Here is a 23,899-nt window from a genome sequence, read left to right on the forward strand (position 1 = left end):
GACAGCAAGGAGAAGGAAACTCTGTAAAACCTACGACCCACGGACCTCAAATGTCATTGTCCCAGATTGCTGGGCCATGGCAGACGAACCCAGGTGTAAAGGGTGGGGTCAGTACTGCACACACTGCATTCCACCTTAAAGCTCCATTGCGCAGGCCTGAAGGAATGAAGTCCAAAACAAGTCACATCACTCTTACCTTCACCAATACTTTCAAGCCCTGTAGCGATGGGACAGGGGTGAAACAGCAGGTGGAAGATGCCACTGGAAGCCACAGTCCCAATCCTGCATGCAGGCGGCTCAGGGGTCATCTGACGTTGAACTGGGGATGAAAACGTCTCCCGGCAATACCCTTGAATGACCAAGCAGCCCTTTTCAGGGACAGCACTGCTTGCCCCACATAGGGAGAGGCCTAGAAAAGGTGGCCTAACCAAAGCTTATCTCCCTCAAACCCAGTCGGCTTACCACGGTCAACAGGCGTCTTCAAATGCGGTCAAACAACAACAGTTAAAAGGTGTCCCTCACTCACCAATAAAAGTGGGAAAAGACTGAAACTTGCATGCTGGAACATCCGAACCATGCTAGACACAGCCGACAACAAACGCCCAGAACGCAGATCCACTCTTGTTGCACATGAACTTAAACAGCTCAACATCGACATTGCTGCAGTCAGTGAAGTTCATTTTGCCAAAGAAGGTAGCCTGAAGGAACATGGTGCTGGTTACACCCTGTACTGGTCTGGCAAACCACAGACAGAGAAACGCCTTTCAGGCGTTGGTTTTATGATCAGAGACTCCATTGCCTCCAAGCTCATTGATCTGCCCAGAGGTCACTCAGACCACATCATCTCCATGAGCCTCCCTCTCCAAGGTAACATCAACATCTCATTAATTAGCGTTTACGCTCCAATCCTCCAAGCAGACAAGGACAAGTTCTACTCTTGTAGAACCATTAAAAAGACCATTAAACGACTTCAGCTGGTTCAAAATGCAGCGGCGAGGGTTCTCACACGAACAAAAAGAACAGAGCACATTACTCCAATTCTAAGGTCCCTTCACTGGCTTCCAGTAAGCTACAGAATTGACTTTAAAGTATTGCTGCTGGTGTACAAATCTCTAAATGGTACAGGGCCCAATTACCTCTCTGATATGTTGCAGCGGCCTAACCCAATCAGATCTACCAGATCGCAACAGAAAAATTTACTATTAAAACCAGTTGTTAAAACAAAGTGTGGTGAAGCAGCTTTTAGCTACTATGCAGTACAGCTATGGAACCAACTGCCAGAGGACATTAAAAATGCTCCTGCTGTTGGCAGCTTCAAATCTAGGTTAAAGACCAAGCTGTTTTCAGATGCTTTCTGTTAAATAATTAATATTTTACATTTTTTTATAATCTTTTTCTCTGCATGTTTTAAATTTATTTTAACTTTATTCTATTTTATTCTGCTAGGTTTTTTTTTTTCCTCTTTCTCTTTCTCCTTTTTCTTTTTGGCATTTTAATATTTTATTTCTACTATTGTTTAATTCTTATTTTCTTTTAATTCTTTTAATTAATTATTTTAGAATAAAGATAAAATTATTTTATGTAATTGTATTTCTCTATTGTTTACTGTTTTTGTTTTTACTTCTGTAAAGCACATTGAACTGCCATTGTGTATGAAATGTGCTATATAAATAAACTTGCCTTGCCTTGCCTTACTCTGATCTGCACAGCGTCCTGCTGCAGGTGCCTGCAGATAAGAAAATCATCATTCTTGGTGACTTCAATGCCCGGGTAGGCCGAGATACAGAATCTTGGAAGGGAGTGCTAGGCAAACATGGTGTTGGGAACTGCAATGACTACAGTCGTCTCCTGCTGGAGTTCTGTGCAGAGCAGCAGCTTGTCATTACCAACACAATCTTCCAGCAAAAGAACAGCCTCAAACCAACATGGATCATATTACCAAATGTTAAAATACGCAATATAAAGTAATAAACATTATTATGGATGCATCCTCGCTCCAGACACTGGCACCTCATAGACTACATCCTGGTGCAGTAGCGAGACCAAAAAGATGTCTTACAGACCAGAGTGATGCCTAGTGCTGAGTGCCACACAGACCACCATCTAGTTCGATGCAGGCTGAACCTACAATTTAAGCCAAAGCCAAGGAAAAGGAACATACCCCAGAAAAAACTCGAAGTCTGTAGCCTCCAGTCAACTGAAATGAAAGCAAACTTCCAGACATACTTACAAACCAAGCTTGAAGAAGATAGCTGTCTGGATGATGCAGACCCTGAGGAACTTTGGGAACATCTGAAGACCTCCATCCTGCAAGCGTCCAAAGAAACACTTGGTTACACCTCCAGAAAGAATCAGGACTGGTTCGATGAAAATAACCAAGAGATCCAGGAACTACTGGCAAAGAAGAGGTCAGCTCACCAAGCCCATCTAGCTCAGCCAACCTGTCCAGTGAGGAAGGCAGCCTTCCGTCTCTCATGCGGCAATCTCCAGCACACCCTTCGTGAGCTCAAGATCAAGTAGTGGACAACCCTTGCAGAGAAGATTCAGCAGTGTGCTGACATGGGGGACTACAAGAGATTTTATGAAGCCCTGAAGGCGGTCTATGGCCCCACGTATCAAGTCCAGAGCCCACTATACAGCGCGGATGGCGGTTCTCTCCTCACGGACGAGACAGCCATTCTGAACCGCTGGTCCAAGCATTACAAGGATCTCTTGAGCACCAATCACACAGTCCAGGCATCAGCAATTGACCGCATCCCCCAGCAACCCACCAAAGTAGAGCTAGATGTACCACCCACATTGAAAGAGACAGTGAAGGCCATAGAGCAGCTGAAGACAGGAAAGGCAGCCAGGTTAGATGGCATCCCACCAGAGATCTGGAAGTACGGAGGGCCATCTCTCCACCCTAGCCTCCACTCCTTCCTCACCTCCTGTTGGGAGCAGGGTAAACTCCCCCATGATCCGCGCGATGCGGTCATCATCACCCTGTACATAAACAAGGGAGAAAAGTCAGACTGCTCGAATTACAGGGGAATAACTCTGCTCTCCATTGCAGGCAAAATACTGGCAAGAATTCTTCTTAGCAGACTGCTTTCATCAGTCACTGACGAACACCTCCCAGAGAGACAGTGTAGATTCAGAGCCAACAGAGGCATGACTGACATGGTTTTCATCCTCCGGCAACTTCAGGAGAAATGCCGTGAGCAGAATAAGAGTCTGTATGTGACCTTTGTTGACCTGACCAAAGCCTTCGACACAGTGAGCAGGGCAGGACTCTGAATGATCCTGAAGAAACTTGGTTGCCCTCCAAAATTCATGAATATGGTCACCCAGCTTCATGAGAACCACCTTGGCCAAATACGACTTAATGGCGAGCTCTCTGAGGCCTTTCCTATCACCAACGGCATCAAACAAGGCTGTGTTCTTGCATCAACACTGTTTTCCATCTTCTTCAGCATGATACTGCAGCAGGCCACCCAAACCATGGACAGTGACGATGGTATCTACAGCCGATATCGCGCAGACGGCAGCCTCTTTAATCTCAAGTGCCTGACAGCCCGCACCAAGACAATGAAGAAGCTCATCTGAGAGTTGCTGTTTGCGTATGACACTGCTCTTGTTGCCCACACTGAGCCAGCCATGCAGCGCATCGTGACCTGTTTCGCAGCTGCAGCCCAACACTTCGGCCTGGAAGTCAGCTTGAGGAAGACAGAGGTGCTTTACCAACCAGCACCCAATGAGCAGTACCATACTCTTCACATCAACATTGACCAGACAGAGCTGAAGGCTGTCCAGCAATTTACCTACCTCAGGTGCACTATATCCTCAGATGCAAAGATCGACAAGGAGATTGACAGCAGATTGGCCAAAGCAAACAGTGCCTTTGGCAGGCTCCACAAGCATGTCTGGTCAAACAAAGACTTGACAACACAAACAAAGATCAGTGTGTACAGAGCCGTCGCTCTTACCACACTTCTGTATGGCTACGAGTCGTGGGTCATCTACCGCCGTCACCTTCATCTCCTTGAACGCTTCAATCAGTGTTGCCTTCGCTCCATCCTCAGCATCCACTGGAAAGACTTCGTCACCAACGTGGAGGTCCTTCAGAAAGCCGAGGCTACCAGCATCGAAGCCATGTTGCTCAAGACATGACTTAGGTGGGCAGGACATGTGTCCAGAATGGAGGAACACCACCTTCCAAAAATTGTTCTCTACGGTGAACTATCAACCGGGTGGCACAAGAGAGGGGCGCCCCAGAAGCGGTACAAAGACCTCCTGAAAAGCTCCCTCACCAACTGCCGTATTGATCCCCGTGACTGGTCCTCACACGCTGCTGACCACAAGAGCTGGCGAAACACCATTCATGGTGCGGTCAAGACCTTTGAGTGTGCCAGACGGGCCAACCTGGAGGACAAAAGGTCAAAGAGGAAGAGCAAGGTGCCCTCTACTACCACTACTACAACCACGCTCATACCCTCTACTCCCACACCCAACCAGTCATTCACCTGCACCCACTGCAACCGGATCTGCCTCTCCAGAATCAGGCTCACCAGCGTGCAACAGATGTGGACAACACCCCTCATGATCTTCGTTCGCGAAGCCAAGCCATCATGATGATGATATTAATTAGACAGACAGACAGACAGACAGACAGACAGACAGACACATGCATACAGACAGACAGACAATATATCTCTCACACACACACACACACACACACACACACAGGTGTGACAATGCAGTTTTTTTTTCACGATTCGAATCACGATTTTGACCTTCTGATTCGATTCGAATCATGATTCGCATTTTTTGTCCTCCATTTTATAACTGATCCAAATCATTGTCAATATTCTGTTAACTGTCAGCCTAGAAATGTAGAGCAATAAAAAACAAAACAAGTAGTGTTGCCTTTGTAGCCTTTATTCAGACTCCAGTCACTCCATTAACTTTGAATGTAACTAGGAATGTATCACTGTTCAGTAATTTTTGGCACATTTTAATTTTCAAACAGCAAAACACTAAGAAACAAAAAAGCAATGAAAACATCATGACTTTTGTCACAATCTTTTAAACACAAAAATACAGGTCACTTGTGTTAAAGTGAATACTACCTCTCGAGACACAACATTCATTTCCCAGAGAGGATCTCGCGAGATAGCTATAGCAACCACAAACATGGCTGTGCCCATGTACTGCTCTGGATACCAAATCAAATTTTTTATATCAAAATTATGCCGTTTGTTGAAATTTGTTAAGCATCTAGAGTTATCGGGATGAAATTACTGTAGGTATTGTTAATGAATCATGATTCCTTAAATTTTAATTGATTTCACGGATTGAAATGGTTCGATAAAAGCGGAGCTCCTGGAGAGTATATGAGCAAAATATTTGCAAGGGCACAAAATCAACCTGAAAAGAATAATAATATTATAGCATATGAACCATCGAATTGTGTAGTGTTGTGTCTTTCTCATCTCATCTCATTATCTCTAGCCGCTTTATCCTGTTCTACAGGGTCGCAGGCAAGTTGGAGCCTATCCCAGCTGACTACGGGCGAAAGGCAGGGCACACCCTGGACAAGTCGCCAGGTCATCACAGGGCTGACACATAGACACAGACGTTGTGTATTTCACATCAGTAAATTGCTGCATTGTCTTGTGACCGTGACACCAATAATGAGATGCACATCAGAGTTATGTAGTTATGAATACATATTTATTCCTTTCTTTGACACCGCACGCCATGCGCCAGAAACAACACCATGACATTTATCATGGTGTGACTCTGCTGGGTGCCTGGTGGACAGAAGGGAGCCAGCGCTTTCACTTTACATCATTACTATATAGCTACAATCAAATATTATCGCACACAAGAACTAACAGACATCAATCCTCTGTAGTTTTAGAGTATCTAACACTAAGGAAAGATGCTCATAATTGCTATTGAACTATACAATAATTGTGTTTACACGAGTGTGTAGAGTAAGAAATTGTTCAGGTAAAAAAGCAAACAATGCAAAGATATGTTTCCCGCTATGAAAAAAAAAAAAAAAAAAAAAAAAAAAAACAGTTGGACAAAAAGCCTCAGGGGAAAAAAAAGAAAAAACCTACTGGAAAACAAACTCCTCGACCAAATGCAAATGTACCGTATGAGCTCCAAGGGGTTGAGCCGCAATCTTGACATGCCTGGTTACAACTGTCCAGCAAGCTAGCGGACTAATAAAACCGTTTCAACTAGCTTTATCGGAAACTGTCGTGAATATTTTCCATAAAACGTGTCAGTAAATAATCCCACATAGGCACTGGATAAAAACCCATTTATCTTATGTAAATAAAGATGCAAATTTCGTTGTCCAGTAGTCATGAGATATGTTGCCTTGCACTTACCCTGTGGCAGTACGCATACGGTTGCAAAAGCCATCAAAAATCAGGTCGATGCATTATCATATTCTCATTCACATCCAGGAAACTCCACCAACATGATTTTTATTTTCTTATATTTCAGAACATCTCCACACAGTGTGCAAAGTGTGGCATTTTCTTGTTTTACTGTGTTACGATTTCAGACCAGCACTCTGACGGTTTGGGGGGGAAAAAAAAAAAAGACTGGAAGCGAAGCCCGCTCTTATTTTTTTCCACTAATATTGCTAAGGCTAGTGAGCTAGTTGACGACTAAGTACTTACAATAGCCATGTTCCTTTTTTACATATATTAAGATAAATGTTCAGTGTTTTCTTACATGTGAATTAGATACCTGGTTGTTGGATATGACGGTGATGCACTCTTTCATGGACTCTTCCTCTAGCAGTAATCAGGCAGTGCGCATTCATGTATTTTGAAAGAGTTGGAGGACCTTGGAGGGTACAGGGAAAGTACTGCACCAGAGTTAGCCCTCAAAGTAGTTATTTTATCGAAGGATTCTTCTCCAGTGTCCACTAGGTAGCTAGGTTGCTCACGGTTTTAGCAAACACTTTTGCACAAGAAGCGGTTTGTTGTCTTTTTGGAAAACAGGATGCTCTCTCATTCATCGATAGATTTACCCATTCATCAATACATTTACTCAATCTAAAATCAGAGAAAAATAGATCCTGATTCGTTTTCTATTCAGTCGGATTTAATTTCACAAATGTAAATGGATTTTAAAATAAGAAGTCTATATTGGACAGAGATGTATCTAAACTATAAATAAACCAAGTATAGAAAACAAATGAATAAATACATAATTAATAATAATATACATAAAGCTGATGTTAAAAGGAATGTATACCATTTTAACACCGGTTTAGCTAAAAATATATTTAGATTCATGAAATATGATACTTATTCTAAGGTTAGCTAGCTTGCTTGCAAACCTGATTACTTATTTCAATTCCAAAGTACGACACTTAGCCTAAAGCTTGCTAGCTTGTTGGTGCTTGGTTTTAACGGTGTATATACAGTAATTGACCTCACATTCATTCGTCTTTTAGTAAACTTTGCTACCTAGTGGACACTGGAGAAGAATCCTTCGATAAAATAATTACTTTGAGGGCTAACTCTGGTGCAGTACTTTCCCTGTGTCCGAAATCACTCGCTACTCACTGTACAGTGGACTATATATAGTGAGTTCGCCATTTTGTAGTGCTGTCCGAATGTATAGTGAGAATTGTTACACCCTATATAGCGGACTCATAGTATCCCACAATGCACCACAAAAAGTAGTGTACAACCAATGGTTACTAACCAAGCAATATATACCATCATGCATTGCGGTCGCGCTGAAAGGGGAAAAAAGGAAAAAAAAAAAAGTAGTGTGTTGGGGTGAATGGACGGAGGAAGAAACATATTATAAACAGATCTTCAAGTACAATTAAAAATAGTAAGAGACTAGGGGGGAAAAAGCTAAAACAGAATAAGACACAAAATACAAGAATAAAAGTTCGAGTGCAGAACGAGGAATTAATCAAAAGCCTCAAATTTGATTTAATAAAAGGCAGCGGCAAAGAAGAAAGTATTCAGTCTTGATTTAAAAGAACTGAAAGATGCAGCAGACACCAAGTACTTTGTATTGATTAATGTGGGAAATTATATGCTCAGTATAATATGTATTTATCACAAAAATACATGCATGGATTTATTATTTTGAAAATCCACCAGCCGACTGACCTTGCACGTTTTAACTGTGCGACAGTAATGATGTAAATAACATCACAGCGGAGTAGTGTCCGAAAGTGTTTTTTTCCTTTTCTTTTTACCAATGAGCTCACTATATAGTCCTCTATCTAGAATTCCCTAGATAGTGAGTAGGAAGTAGTGGATGAGTGAGTGATTTCAGACACAGCCTTTGTTTAGGTAGCTAGCATACAGTGGGGCAAAAAAGTATTTAGTCAGCCACCAATTGTGCAAGTTCTCCCACTTAAAAAGATGAGAGAGGCCTGTAATTTTCATCATAGGTACACTTCAACTATGAGAGACAGAATGGGGGAAAAGAATCCAGGAAATCACATTGTAGGATTTTTAATGAATTAATTGGTAAATTCCTCGGTAAAATAAGTATTTGGTCACCTACAAACAAGCAAGATTTCTGGCTCTCACAGACCTGTAACTACTTCTTTAAGAGGCTCCTCTGTCCTCCACTCGTTACCTGTATTAATGGCACCTGTTTGAACTCGTTATCAGTATAAAAGACACCTGTCCACAACCTCAAACAGTCACACTCCAAACTCCACTATGGCCAAGACCAAAGAGCTGTCAAAGGATACCAGAAACAAAACTGTAGACCTGCACCAGGCTGGGAAGACTGAATCTGCAATAGGTAAGCAGCTTGGTGTGAAGAAATCAACTGTGGGAGCAATTATTAGAAAATGGAAGACATACAAGACCACTGATAATCTCCCTTGATCTGGGGCTCCACGCAAGATCTCACCCCGTGGGGTCAAAATGATCACAAGAACGGTGAGCAAAATCCCAGAACCACACGGGGGGACCTAGTGAATGACCTGCAGAGAGCTGGGACCAAAGTAACAAAGGCTACCATCAGTAACACACTACGCCGCCAGGGACTCAAATCCTGCAGTCCCAGACGTGTCCCCCTGCTTAAGCCAGTACATGTCCAGGCCCATCTGAAGTTTGCTAGAGAGCATTTGGATGATCCAGAAGAGGATTGAGAGAATGTCATATGGTCAGATGAAACCAAAATAGAACTTTTTGGTAAAAACTCAACTTGCCGTGTTTGGAGGAGAAAGAATGCTGAGTTGCATCCAAAGAACACCATAGCTACTGTGAAGCATGGGGGTGGAAACATCATGCTTTGGGGCTGTTTTTCTGCAAAGGGACCAGGACGACTGATCCGTGTAAAGGAAAGAATGAATGGGGCCATGTATCGTGAGATTTTGAGTGAAAACCTCCTTCCATCAGCAAGGGCATTGAAGATGAAATGTGGCTGGGTCTTTCAGCATGACAATGATCCTAAACACACCGCCCGGGCAACGAAGGAGTGGCTTCGTAAGAAGCATTTCAAGGTCCTGGAGTGGCCTAGCCAGTCTCCAGATCTCAACCCCATAGAAAATCTTTGGAGGGAGTTGAAAGTCCGTGTTGCCCAGCGACAGCCCCAAAACACCACTGCTCTAGAGGAGATCTGCATGGAGGAATGGGCCAAAATACCAGCAACAGTGTGTGAAAACCTTGCGAAGACTTACAGAAAACATTTGACCTCTGTCATTGCCAACAAAGGGTATATAACAAAGTATTGAGATGAACTTTTTTTATTGACCAAATACTTATTTTCCACCATAATTTGCAAATAAATTCTTTAAAAATCAGACAATGTGATTTTCTGGATTTTTTTTTTCTCATTTTGTCTCTCATAGTTGAAGTGTACCTATGATGAAAATTACAGGCCTCTCTCATCTTTTAAAGTGGGAGAACTTGCACAATTGGTGACTGACTAAATACTTTTTTGCCCCACTGTACATCCCTTTTCCTGCTTGTCTTTTTTCCCCTCCCATTTTCTTCATTCTCCCCACTCTCTCTCTCTCTCTCTCTCTCTCTCTCTCCTCAATTTCTGTTCTGCTTTCCTCACGTCTTTCTTCTCAGTGTCATTCTCCCAGTGATCAGTTTCTCTCTCATTCTTTCTTTTTCCTTCCTTCCTTCCTTCCTTCGGTACTCACTCACTAAGACCTATATCATGTTCATACTGTACGTAAAAATCTCATTGCATGTAATAATCTCTTACCTGCAGCAGGTATTCAAACTGGTATATGCAGAGGCCCAGCTCTGCCATGCTTGGCTTAAAGAGCTCTCGGAGTCTGTACTCCTGCATCAGCCGCACAAACACGCAGAACGCCTCCTCCTCTGGCATCTACACACACACACACACACACACACACACACACACGCATTGTGATGTTTACTATAGTATAGTGTGATTTAATCAGGCATTATCCACTGGTTCATCAAGAAAGTGTTTCTAAAAAGTTGAGAATATATTTAGATCTACCTGCATGAGAAGCAGCCCAACGATGAAGGCACTGCCTTGACAGTATCCTACTTCACGATCCACTAGGGAGTATGCCTGCAACACACACACAAATACATTTTAATATTTAGCAGCAAATTACCATGTAGAAACACAGGAACTGTTATAACCCCTGATGAATGATACTGCTTTATATTATATGGATGAGTGTTTTACTGGGAAATACACCACTCGTATTTTTCATTCGAGCTACAACCCCGATTCCAAAAAAGTTGGGACAAAGTACAAATTGTAAATAAAAACGGAATGCAATGATGTGGAAGTTTCAAAATTCCATATTTTATTCAGAATAGAACATAGATTACATATCAAATGTTTAAACTGAGAAAATTTATCATTTAAAGAGAAAAATTAGGTGATTTTAAATTTCATGACAACAACACATCTCAAAAAAGTTGGGACAAGGCCATGTTTACCACTGTGAGACATCCCCTTTTCTCTTTACAACAGTCTGTAAACGTCTGGGGACTGAGGAGACAAGTTGCTCAAGTTTAGGGATAGGAATGTTAACCCATTCTTGTCTAATGTAGGATTCTAGTTGCTCAACTGTCTTGGGTCTTTTTTGTCGTATCTCCCGTTTTATGATGCGCCAAATGTTTTCCATGGGTGAAAGATCTGGACTGCAGGCTGGCCAGTTCAGTACCCGGACCCTTCTTCTACACAGCCATGATGCTGTAATTGATGCAGTATGTGGTTTGGCATTGTCATGTTGGAAAATGCAAGGTCTTCCCTGAAAGAGACGTCGTCTGGATGGGAGCATATGTTGCTCTAGAACCTGGATATACCTTTCAGCATTGGTGGTGTCTTTCCAGATGTGTAAGCTGCCCATGCCACACGCACTAATGCAACCCCATACCATCAGAGATGCAGGCTTCTGTACTAGGCGCTGATAACAACTTGGGTCGTCCTTCTTCTCTTTAGTCCGAATGACACGGCGTCCCTGATTTCCATAAAGAACTTCAAATTTTGATTCGTCTGACCACAGAACAGTTTTCCACTTTGCCACAGTCCATTTTAAGTGAGCCTTGGCCCAAAGAAGACGTCTGCGCTTCTGGATCATGTTTAGATACGGCTTCTTCTTTGAACTATAGAGTTTTAGCTGGCAGTGGCGGATGGCACGGTGAATTGTGTTCATAGATAATGTTCTCTGGAAATATTCCTGAGCCCATTTTGTGATTTCCAATACAGAAGCATGCCTGTATGTGATGCAGTGCCATCTAAGGGCCCGAAGATCACGGGCACCCAGTATGGTTTTCCGGCCTTGACCCTTATGCACAGAGATTCTTCCAGATTCTCTGAATCTTTTGATGATATTATGCACTGTAGATGATGATATGTTCAAACTCTTTGTAATTTTACACTGTCGAACTCCTTTCTGATATTGCTCCACTATTTGTCGGTGCAGAATTAGGGGGATTGGTGATCCTCTTCCCATCTTTACTTCTGAGAGCCGCTGCCACTCCAAGATGCTCTTTTTATACCCAGTCATGTTAATGACCTATTGCCAATTGACCTAATGAGTTGCAATTTGGTCCTCCAGCTGTTCCTTTTTTGTACCTTTAACTTTTCCAGCCTCTTATTGCCCCGTCCCAACTTTTTTGAGATGTGTTGCTGTCATGAAATTTCAAATGAGCCAATATTTGGCATGAAATTTCAAAATGTCTCACTTTCGACATTTGATATGTTATGTTCTATTGTGAATACAATATCAGTTTTTGAGATTTGTAAATTATTGCATTCCATTTTTATTTACAATTTGTACTTTGTCCCAACTTTTTTGGAATTGGGGTTGTACATCCGGGACACAGAGAACCAAACCCATGACATAAATCTGGGTACATTTTGTTTGTGAATGTGTCTATATAATAAAATGAAAATCACACGTTGGCTTGAAGATATGAAGTTTATCTTCTTGTGTTGAAAAACTTGCATTTTTCATACAAAATACATCGCAGATCTGAGTGACATATTTAAATAATATTGGCTGGCATTGAGTGGTATAACAGATGTATTCCATTTAGCTAGCATGATACTGAATGAATTGAAGACGAGTTCAATATCATGCTATCTGAATGGAATATATCTGATATACCACGAAAAAAAAGCCAGCCAATATTATTATTATTATTATTATACATTCGATGGAACAAACCTGGCAGCCATGTTTGCTTACAAATTGTCACTGTCGCTTGCTAGCGCAGAAGTTTTATGTGTAATGTGCATCTTATGGCATTTTCAATTCACTGCGACAGTTTGTTCGCCGGCAGCACCCACAGTAAAGAAATGCTTCTGCACATGTGCAGCAGGAAACTCTCATCAATATTTGCATTTTGTCGCCGACGTTTGATGTCATGTTGTCTTGACAACTGTGCATTATCGTAAACCATATTCAATACTCGTTCTCCATTGGGTATAGTGACGTAATACATGTAGGATAAGTGATATGCTAACAATATTGCATGTTATCAAAGCAAATGAATGAAACCTGCTAGAAGGGGATAGAACATTTTTATTCCATCGAAAAAGTGTTCTGTAAGTATAATAACTAAATAATATTGGCTGGCTTTGAGTGGTATATCAGATATGTTCTATTCAGCTAGCATGATATTGAACGAGTCGAAGACGAGTAGCTGAATGCAATATATCTGATGTACCGTACCATGAAAAAAAAAGCCATTATTATTATTATTATTATTATACATACACATTCAATGGAACAATTATACATTTTACAAAGTTAAGAACAGGGGGGTAACTTACCAATATTGAATGCTGATTCTGATCGAATGTAATTCAATGTTCTGTCAATCCAGTGTACTGTACAAAGTCAAAGTTCTAACAATAAAAATGGTACAAGTCCAAAAAGCCTGAACAACAACCCAACTTATATATAAGCTATATACAGGTTGACAGTTTACGTTCAAAGTTACTTTTGGTAGGAATTAATTGTTGCATTGCAGTTGTTCAAAATTTTGCTTTGCTGAGTGAAGTCCATGAGTGAAGCTCTCTTGTAAAAGTCTCTGTCACTTTTCCTCACCTCCAAGTAGAACTTTGACAATATTTCCGCTTTTGCTCTCTTTTCCAGTTTTTCGATGTCCGTTGGTATGTTTTTCTCTTGTAAATATGCCTGAAGAATATCCAGTGAATTTTGGTAGCCTTCTGGGTGTTCAGAGCATCTGTCTCTTTAAATCTTCCGCTTTTAATGAAGCAAACCTCACAGCCATGTTTGTATACAAACTGTCACTCACTCACTAGTGTGGAAGTTTTATATCTCTGACGTGTCTCTTTTCCAGTTTTTCGTTGTCTGTTGGTATGTTTTTCTCTTGTAAATATGTGTGAAGAATATATAATGAAGTTTTGATAGCCTTTCGGGTGTTCCAACACGTCTTTAATTTCAGTTTATTTATTTAGTGCTTAAACTGAGCACTGGATTAGCCTCGTCTTCTCTCTCTCCTGGCCGACAAAGAAATGGCTGTGCGCATGCACAGCACAGCAGAAAAGTTGTCATTGGATCTTCGCATCAGCTCTGACGTGCGAGGTCATGTTGTCTTGACAACGTGCAATATTATAACAATATTGCACACTCATTCTCCATTGGGGAGAGTGGCGTAATACAGGGAGAATAAGCAATATGATAATATTGCATGCCATCAATAAAGCCACTAGAAGGGAATAGAATACAAGTTTTTATTCCATGGAAAAAGTGGCCCGTATGTATAATAATTCCCGATATTTCGCTCCGATGACGTCACTCCTAGTGTTTTCCCACTGACTTGACGCGTTTTCAAAATGGCAAACTTGCTTTTTTTTGTAGACGTGTCCATCTAACATAAAAGAACATTATACTACAGTGGCATGAATATATGAAGTTTATATCTTCTCGTTTTGAAAACATGTTCACCACTCAAAGATAAACTTCACATCTTCACGCAACCGTGTAATATCCTCTATATATTAAAATCACACATTACCCAATAGCAATATGATTATTAATCAAAAGCAAAATTCATACAATGAATATCATTCTTATTCTTATCATTCTCTCTCCTTCACCTTCATGACATTGAAGAGGACCTCTTGGCCTAGACTGTCCTGCCCCTTGAAGAACTCGTGCTCAGGATAGGTACGGGCGATGTCCCTGCGGATGAGCTTCTCACAGGGTGATGACATCTTCAGCAGCTCAGAGTACTGGTTCTTCACGGGCATGTCCGTGGCGTTGCCCAGCAGCTGCCACACGATCGCCCGGAAATGATGCGGGATCCCCTTCCTTATCAGTTCCTGTTAGACAAAAAGGAAGGGAAGAGAGACAGTAGGTTTTATTAACTTCAACTGTCAGCTTATTATTCTGAATATCTTAAAGCATACTATTCATTAATAATTTATGTACTATAAATGATTCAGTAACTACAGTGAAATTAACAGGAGAGGCAATATAGTTTGAGTGAGAAGGTCCTGGGAATTTAAAAGGTTAATGTTTCTGCTGGATTTTCCCCCCACAGTTAATCTTCTTAGGACTTCTTGAGTGGATTTAGCAGAAACATTTTGGATTCACTATTCATTATCATCTTGACACAGTAACCATAATCCTACTTTTGCTCAAAATTGAATATCCTGAAAATGTTACAGGATACAATTTTCCAAAGTTATATGAGTGATTCCACGCTTATGGGTACTGAAATGGGGACATGAACTTATTTTTAAAAATTCACCTAAAACCATTTCTTTTTTTTACCATCAGGTCACAAAACATGTAATCTTTAATGAATGATATGTTAAAAGATAACTTTAATTTTCTGAGATGTAATAACATATTTATATGCCAAAGTCAGAACGTAACAGAAGTGTTGTGGACATATAGATTCTCAATTTTAACAATGTAGAATTACTTTTTGAAACATAGGAAGGTGATGTTTTAGCAAATATAATTAATAAACATGTGTAGTAGAATAAACATACACATTCTTTCAATAAGATTAACATGGTATATAGCTAGATTGTAATTAATTTGTAACAGACGCGAGATGGACAATCGTAACAGAAGTAATGGAACAGACATCATTTTGGAACTCATAGGCTTGACTTTGGCATATAAATATGTTTTTATTACATCTCAGAAAATTAAAGTTATCTTTTAACCAATCATTCATTAAAGATTACATGTTTTGTGACCTGATGGTAAAAAAAGAAATGGTTTTAGGTGAATAAGTTCATGTCCCCATTTCAGTACCCATAAGCATGGAATCACTCATATACAATTATAAATTCAACCCAGGAAAGGAAAATATGTTTATTCCATACAAATATTTCATTTCGAGTTAACTGCAGGCTAAATCCTCCTCCTCCCTGTCTCCTCACCTTGAGCAATTTGTCTTTCTTGCGTCTCCACTCCTCCCACTCGTTGACGATGCGTCCCCATAGGATCCAGGTGTCCTCTTCCAGGTGCGAGAGATTGGACGATGCCGAGGAGCTGGACACCAGCGAGGAGCCGCTGTTCCTGCGAGAGCCGCTCATAGAGCGCATGGACTTAGAATCGGCCTCCAGGAGCCTAGTAGCAGGTGGAGAACACCACAAGTTCAGCCTTGACACAGAACATTTATCTTTTAATGTTATCTGATATTGCTTACCCAGGCATGTGAAAACAGATACATGAGTGTCTGTGGTTAGGTTAAGGGCACATTGATAGAAGTATTTGTCTTAAGAATATTAGGGAACATTTGTTTAATATTACAGCAACTTTTTTAAAGACAGGTTTTAACATACTAACAGGTTCTGCACTTATTTGACCAAATCGGTATTTGACCAAATTTGGGTTTTCCTGCCTATAATATACTTTGATATCTCAGCTTTAAAGATCTCATCTCATCTCATTATCTCTAGCTGCTTTATCCTGGTCTACAGGGTCGCAGGCAAGCTGGAGCCTATCCCAGCTGACTACGGGCGAAAGGCGGGGTACACCCTGGACAAGTCGCCAGGTCATCACAGGGCTGACACATAGACACAGACAACCATTCACACTCACATTCACACCTACGGTCAATTTAGAGTCACCAGTTAACCTAACCTGCATGTCTTTGGACCGTGGGGGAAACCGGAGCACCCGGAGGAAACCCATGCGGACACGGGGAGAACATGCAAACTCCGCACAGAAAGGCCCTCGCCGGCCACGGGGCTCGAACCCGGACCTTCTTGCTGTGAGGCAACAGCACTAACCACTACACCACCATGCCGCCCAGACTTTAAAGATATTTTGTTAAATTGACATGAAGTTTTTAGTTACTTATTAATTTGGCCTAGGATTTCTGCAAAAAACAAACAAGCAAAAACAACATTCCATAAAAATCTGGCTTAAACACAGCTGCAAAAGCCACTTTTGGGTACGAATAGGCAGGAATAAGGATGAAGGATATATATATAGTTTTCAGGGGTCCTGAATAACACAACAGAAAAATGTTCACCCTATAGCATCCTCGTAATGCCATAGCCATTTGTGGCCAGGAGCCAAAAACCCAAAATTGGCCATGCTGTCTGAGTGGGAGCGACCACATTCCCTCTCACACCTGCAAAACTAACCAATCATGGGTATCTGTGAGTTCATGTACAGTACCAGTCAAAAGTTTCAATACACCCTCTAAGTCAATGTTTCCTCTTTTTTTTTTTTTAAATTATTATTAATTTAAAATGCATCATCTCTTAAAGTAATGGATGTCATTCCTCTTTAGCGGTTCTTGACATAATATGGATTACTACAGTTGTGGAATAGGGCTATTTACTGTATTTTTATTATATAGTACAAGCTACTTCCAGTAAAATCGGGCACTCTGATTGGTTCCTTGGTGGGCAGTATTTTCCCATAATACCCGTGGGCGATTACAGACTTGCTTTCCAAGGTGTTGGCTTTCAATATTGCAAAAAAACAAAACAAAAAAGTTAATTGGAGATCAAAACAGAATCAAAAACGGCCGAAACACAACAGACAAACAAGTTATTCAAGAAGTGAGCAACGAAGAGAATTCAGAAACCACTAACTGCTAACAGAAACTCCGTTTTGAAATCATTAGCTGTTTATTCTGCATGCATGACTCGACCACGTTATAAATATGACCTGACTGAAAGCAGCATCACGCCTCATTATAATGACCATCTGTTTTAATCTTAGAAATAAAAAAGCCACATAATAAACTCATTAACTTCACTTGCTCAAGCCATCCATCCATTATCTGTGGCCGCTTATCCTGTCCTACAGGGTCGCAGGCAAGCTGGAGCCTATCCCAGCTGACTACGGGCGAAAGGCGGGGTACACCCTGGACAAGTCGCCAGGTCATCACAGGGCTGACACATAGACACAGACAACCATTCACACTCACATTCACACCTACGCTCAATTTAGAGTCACCAGTTAACCTAACCTGCATGTCTTTGGACTGTGGGGGAAACCGGAGCACCCGGAGGAAACCCATGCGGACACGGGGAGAACATGCAAACTCCGCACAGAAAGGCCCTCGCCGGCCACGGGGCTCGAACCCAAGACCTTCTTGCTGTGAGGAGACAGTGCTAACCACTACACCACTGTGCCGCCCCACTTGCTCAATCTTAACAGGAAAATATCAGACTTGCCTACGGTTCAGTCCATACTGCCAAGACCTCGGTCTGATATTTTCCTGTAAAGACCGAGCAAGTGAGGTTAATAAGGAGTTATTATTTACTGTCTGATCTCAAATGCATGAAGAAGGCAAGAAAAGAGTCCACTAATTAACTTTTGACGAGGCACACCTGTTCACTGAAAAGCATTCCAGGTGACTACTATAACGCCAATAGTGTACGAAGTGCCATCAATTGAAACGAAGGTGGATACTTTGAAGAATCTAAAATATGAAACATTTTGGTTTTTGTAACACTTTTTTGTTTACCACATAATTCCATACATGTTCCATATGTTATTTCATAATTTTGATGTCTTCAGTATCAGAGGTGGACAAAGTACCGAACTTCATTACTTAACTCAAAGTACAGATCCCACTGGTCAAATGTTACTCCAATACGAGTGAAAGTTGTACAGTCAAATTTTTACTTAAATACTGAAGCATTTGCTTTTAAAAATACTTAAGTATTAAAAGTACATTTTCTCTCAACACATTGTTGTATTATTGCCACAACACTTACAAAACCTAATGCCTCTGAAACAACCAACTGGATTATTTTGTGAATTCACAAAATGAACGCATGCTGTGCCATCATGGTGGTTTAACGTTAAGCTGGCTAATCAGTGAAGCGCCACCTGACATGCTAGCAAACTCAAAATCATACTGGGTAGCTAACGTTACTAGAAAAGAAAGATTTCTACATTGTGTATTTGGCAAGATTATGATAAAACATATTTCTGAAAGGACTTCAGATAAGTTAACGTTATTCATGTTAGCGTGACTCCGTTTTTACATGTTAACTAACAGTGTCCAAGTTAACTAGCTATGTGTTAACGTTAGCCGTGGACAAGGCTATGGCAACTTGGTGGGCAAATCCATAGAAAGTCATTTGACTAAACAGACTGTCTAACTATTGCAACATTATCACTAGCTCTAAATGCACAGACAACTTCACTGCAAGCTTTCTCTTGGAATAAAGCGTTTACATACCTCAATATGCTTCCGCAGCTCGGACGGCAAGTTTTTGTAGGCCGTGATGTGGTTCGTTTTAGGCAAACAAAGCAAACATCTCATCTCATTATCTCTAGCCGCTTTATCCTGTTCTACAGGGTCGCGGGCAAGCTGAAGCCTATCCCAGCTGACTACGGGCGAAAGGCAGGGTACACCCTGGACAAGTCGCCAGGTCATCACAGGGCTGACACATAGACACAGACAACCATTCACACTCACATTCACACCTACGGTCAATTTAGAGTCACCAGTTAACCTAACCTGCATGTCTTTGGACTGTGGGGGAAACCGGAGCACCCGGAGGAAACCCACGCAGACACAGGGAGAACATGCAAACTCCGCACAGAAAGGCCCTCGCTGGCCACGGGGCTCGAACCCAGACCTTCTTGCTGTGAGGCGACGGGGCTAACCACTACACCACCGTGCCGCCCAAAGCAAACATTTAAAACGAAACAAATCTTTAATCCTTGCAGAAAACTGAAACATGGGTTCTAGGTAGGGCCACGAGTGCGTGCATTCTCCAGAAGAACAGCCTCCTTCCATTCTGCCATCAACTGGTCGTGTTCAAATAACGCTGCTGAGAAATCATTGAACTTGATTTTATACAGTCTATGAATGTGACGTGACCCTAGTGATTACTGATAGGCTGTCTCAGTGTAACCTGTGAAAAAACAATCACGTTTTAGAAAAGAAAAAAAACATCCACTTTCAAAGATGTTTCATAGTAACGAGGACCTCGGCAGAAATGTAGTGGAGTGAAAAGTACGATATTTGTCTTTCTAATGTAGTGAAGTTAGTCATAAGTTTCCAAACAAATAATACTCAAGTACAGATACTCAAAAAGTGTATTTAAGTACAGTACTCAAGTAAATGTACTTCGTTACTGTCCACCTACAGTTGTGCTCATAAGTTTACATACACTGGCAGAATCTATGATTCTTTGACCATTTTTCAGAGAATATGAATGATAACACAAAAACATCTTTTCCACTCATGCTTAGTGGTTGGGTGAAACCATTAATTGTCAAACGACTGCGTTTTCTCTTTTTAAATCATAATGACAACAGAAACTACCCAAATGACCCTGATCAAAAGTTCACATACCCTGGTGATTTTGGCCTGATAACATGCACAGAAGTTGACACAAATGGGTTTGAATGGCTACTAAAGGTAACGTCCTCACCTGTGATCTGTTTGCTTGTAATCAGTGTGTGTGCATAAAAGCTGAGTGAGTTTCTGGGATCCAGACAGACTCTTGCATCTTTCATCCAGCCACTGATGTTTCTGGATTCTGAGTCATGGGGAAAGCAAAAGAATTGTCAACGGATCTACGGGAAAAGGTAGTTGAACTGTATAAAACAGGAAAGGGATACAAAAAGATATCCACGGAATTGATAATGCCAGTCAGCAGTGTTCAAACTGTGATTAACAAATGGAAAATCAGGGGCTCTGTTAAAACCAAACCATGGTCAAGAAGACCAACAAAAATTTACGCCAAACAGCAGAGAGACAAGCCTCAAAACTTCTAGAACAAGGTAATTTGGAGTGATGAGACCAAAATTGAACTTTTTGGCCACAACCATAAATGTTACATTTGGAGAGGTGTCAACAAGGCCTATGATGAAAGGAACACCATTCCTACTGTAAAGCACGGAGGTGGATCGCTGATGTTTTGGGGATGTGTGAGCTACAAAGGCACAGGAAACTTGGTCAAAGCTGAAGGAAAGATGAATGCAGCACGTTATCAGCAAATACTGGAGGCAAATTTGCACTCATCAGCCTGGAAGCTGCGCATGGGACGTACTTGGACGTTCCAACATGACAACGATCCAAAACACAAGGCCAAGTCGACCTGTCATTGGCTACAGCAGAACAAAGTGAAGGTTCTGGAGTGGCCATCTCAGTCTCCTGACCTCAATATCATTGAGCCACTCTGGGGAGATCTCAAGCGCGCAGTTCATGCAAGACATCCCAGGAATTTACAGGAACTGGAGGCTTTTTGCCAAGAAGAATGGGCAGCTTTACCATCTGAGAAAATAAAGAGCCTCATCCACAACTACCACAAAAGACTTCAGGCTGTCATTGATGTTAGAGGGGGCAATACACGGTATTAAGAACTGGGGTATGTAAACTTTTGATCAGGGTCATTTGGATGTTTTTTGTTGTCATTATGATTTAAAAATAGAAAACAGTTGTTTATCAATAAATGGCTTCACCCAACCACTAACCATGAGTGGGGAAAAAAGTTTGTGTGTTATCATTCATATTCTCTGAAAAAAGGCCAAGATTCTGCCAGGGTATGTAAACTTATGAGCACAACTGTATGTTTAGTATTGTTCTGCAATGTAGAAAATAGTCTAAATACAGAATGAGTAGGTGTGCCTAAACTTCTGAATGGTACTGTATGTGAAAGAGGGAGAATAGCGCTTTCCTTCGACTGTGTTACGCCTCACTGAAATATGTCCAAATAAGAGATCAGTTTCAGTTGTAGTTCTCAGAAGTACATACTGTATGTATTACACAAATGCACCATGTGAATTGTTTTCACAGGTTGACACACATCCTGTAGGTGTTGCTTTCCGAATGCTAGAGGGGAGTTTTTAGAAAGCATCCTGGTCCATTTTCATACATCAAGAATGATAAATGTGTCTGTCTCCAATTTTGCATAAAGATTCTAGATTTGTCTTCAGCAAACTCTGTGTTAATGCACATTTGTATACCACTTGCATGCATAATTGTGTTAGCGTGCAAAAGAATGAATACACCTTATATACTTTCGAATAGAATGAGCCTAATGTGCATGTATGGGTGTGTAGTATAATTTATTTATTTAACAGTTATTCCACGAAGGCAGCACGGTGGTGTAGTGGTTAGCGCTGTCGCCTCACAGCAAGAAGGTCCGGATTCGAGCCCCGTGGCCGGCAAGGGCCTTTCTGTGCAGAGTTTGCATGTTCTCCCCATGTCCGCGTGGGTTTCCTCCACAGTCCAAAGACATGCAGGTTAGGTTAACTGGTGACTCTAAATTGACCGTAGGTGTGAATGTGAGTGTGAATGGTTGTCTGTGTCTATGTGTCAGCCCTGTGATGACCTGGCGACTTGTCCAGGGTGTACCCCGCCTTTCGCCCGTAGTCAGCTGGGATAGGCTTCAGCTTGCCTGCGACCCTGTAGAACAGGATAAAGCGGCTAGAGATAATGAGAGATGAGTTATTCCACGAAATCGAGTCGTACATGAGCTGACAGCTGGCGAGGCGCGTAGCAGGGTCATTCCGTGCCAACTCACCTAGGGGTCCCCAGGTCACCCCCTCAGATTTTGCTGGAAAAATTCCTAAATGTAGATCTATATGTTTCTACACTCTCTGCAAATTATTAGCTTTCAATTCCTCATAGTTTCCGAAAAACAGGCCTTTGAAATTTGACCCCCAAAAAGCTAAATTTGCAAAACGTGCTTTCTTCCAACTTCAGGAACTTATAATTTTAAAATGGATTAAACCTGGAAGCCAATTTTGCAGATATTTACTAAATGGCATCCATATTTTTCAATTATGCCATCAGTTAGCCTCTGGGATGCTTATTTATCACTCTATAGGAAGCCAAAAATGGCTTTTCAGCCGAAATGAGCTAAAATAGGGTGTAACTATAGGAGCTATTCTGGAAAAATGGATCAACTCAGACTTTTCTTCTCATAACACAGTAATTATATGGTCATTATCTGTTCATAGGTACATTTTTCCAGGATAACACTGTTGGGTGATGAATTACAAAAGTTTTAACATAAGCCCATCTCTCCGAGGGCCCAAAAATAGCCCATTTTTGCCCCCCAGTTTGACCATGTGGCTAGGGGTTCAGGATCTTCATTTTTTTTCCTAAATATTGTCTCTTATAGGATGCATCTACTGACCAAATTATTTTAACGAACACCCATGGCTTCATATTTAAATCAATTTTTATGTACACAAATGTTTTTAATGATTATTCCATTTTTCTCATATTTATCAGCTTATAGGCCTGAAATGGAACTATCCTGGACAGAGGTACTACAGAGTTTTATAAGCTGCCATAAAACAGTTTAGAATGTTGTATCAGAATACCTCTAGAAAATGTTTGAGTAGCATCTCATTTCTTTACTACATACAGATACACACATGCACACACTATAAAATATGCATGTATACAAAGACAGAGTGTCATTTTTTACCACTTTTAGAAAACTCCTTAATGCCATTTTCATCTGTCCTGACTCTTAATATCTAGTATTAAAAGGTGCATAATGTTACATCTTAGAAAACAGATCTTGAACATGCTTAAAGTCATGCTGTGACAGTTGATACTGACGTCCTCCAGATTTTATGTCGGGGGCCTCAACCACACAAAGAATGTCCAGACAGACAGGCTGACTCTGCTGTCCCTAGACTGTCACTCCATCTGGTGGTGTATGCCATAACTAACATGACTTCAGTAAACTGTTAAAGTACTGTTGGACAGGTTTTTAAATAAAACTCCAAACATACACTGTGTGCACAATTATTAGGCAAGTTGTATTCCTGATGATTAATTTTATCGTTGAACAAATACAGTGCTCTCAGTCAATCCAAATTGTTAATAAACCTAAAACCAGAATGATTAACAAAGGAAAGGGGAGTTTAGGCCTTCTCAGGGGAATATATAAGTGTGCACAATTATTAGGCAACATTTAGTGTGCAGAATTATTATGCAACTAAATGAAAAGCTTAAAG

The 23,899-nt window shown here is 41.1% G+C and overlaps 1 protein-coding gene across 5 annotated transcripts in view; it reads right to left on the bottom strand.

Moving 5' to 3' along the window:
• Positions 1 to 23,899, bottom strand: part of evi5l (ecotropic viral integration site 5 like) — a 111,202-nt gene that overhangs the window by 50,529 nt on the left and 36,774 nt on the right. For all 5 annotated transcript variants that reach the window (XM_060898916.1, XM_060898915.1, XM_060898914.1 and 2 more), the window contains exons 3-6: positions 15,871 to 16,060; positions 14,569 to 14,793; positions 10,477 to 10,551; positions 10,213 to 10,338 (exon numbers count right to left, since the gene is read on the bottom strand). In XM_060898916.1, the coding sequence (XP_060754899.1) occupies positions 10,213 to 10,338; positions 10,477 to 10,551; positions 14,569 to 14,793; positions 15,871 to 16,060 (616 nt within the window). The remainder of the gene's footprint in view (positions 1 to 10,212; positions 10,339 to 10,476; positions 10,552 to 14,568; positions 14,794 to 15,870; positions 16,061 to 23,899) is intronic.

Source organism: Neoarius graeffei, chromosome 18 (assembly GCF_027579695.1).
Source record: "Neoarius graeffei isolate fNeoGra1 chromosome 18, fNeoGra1.pri, whole genome shotgun sequence".
Lineage (NCBI taxonomy): Eukaryota > Metazoa > Chordata > Actinopteri > Siluriformes > Ariidae > Neoarius > Neoarius graeffei.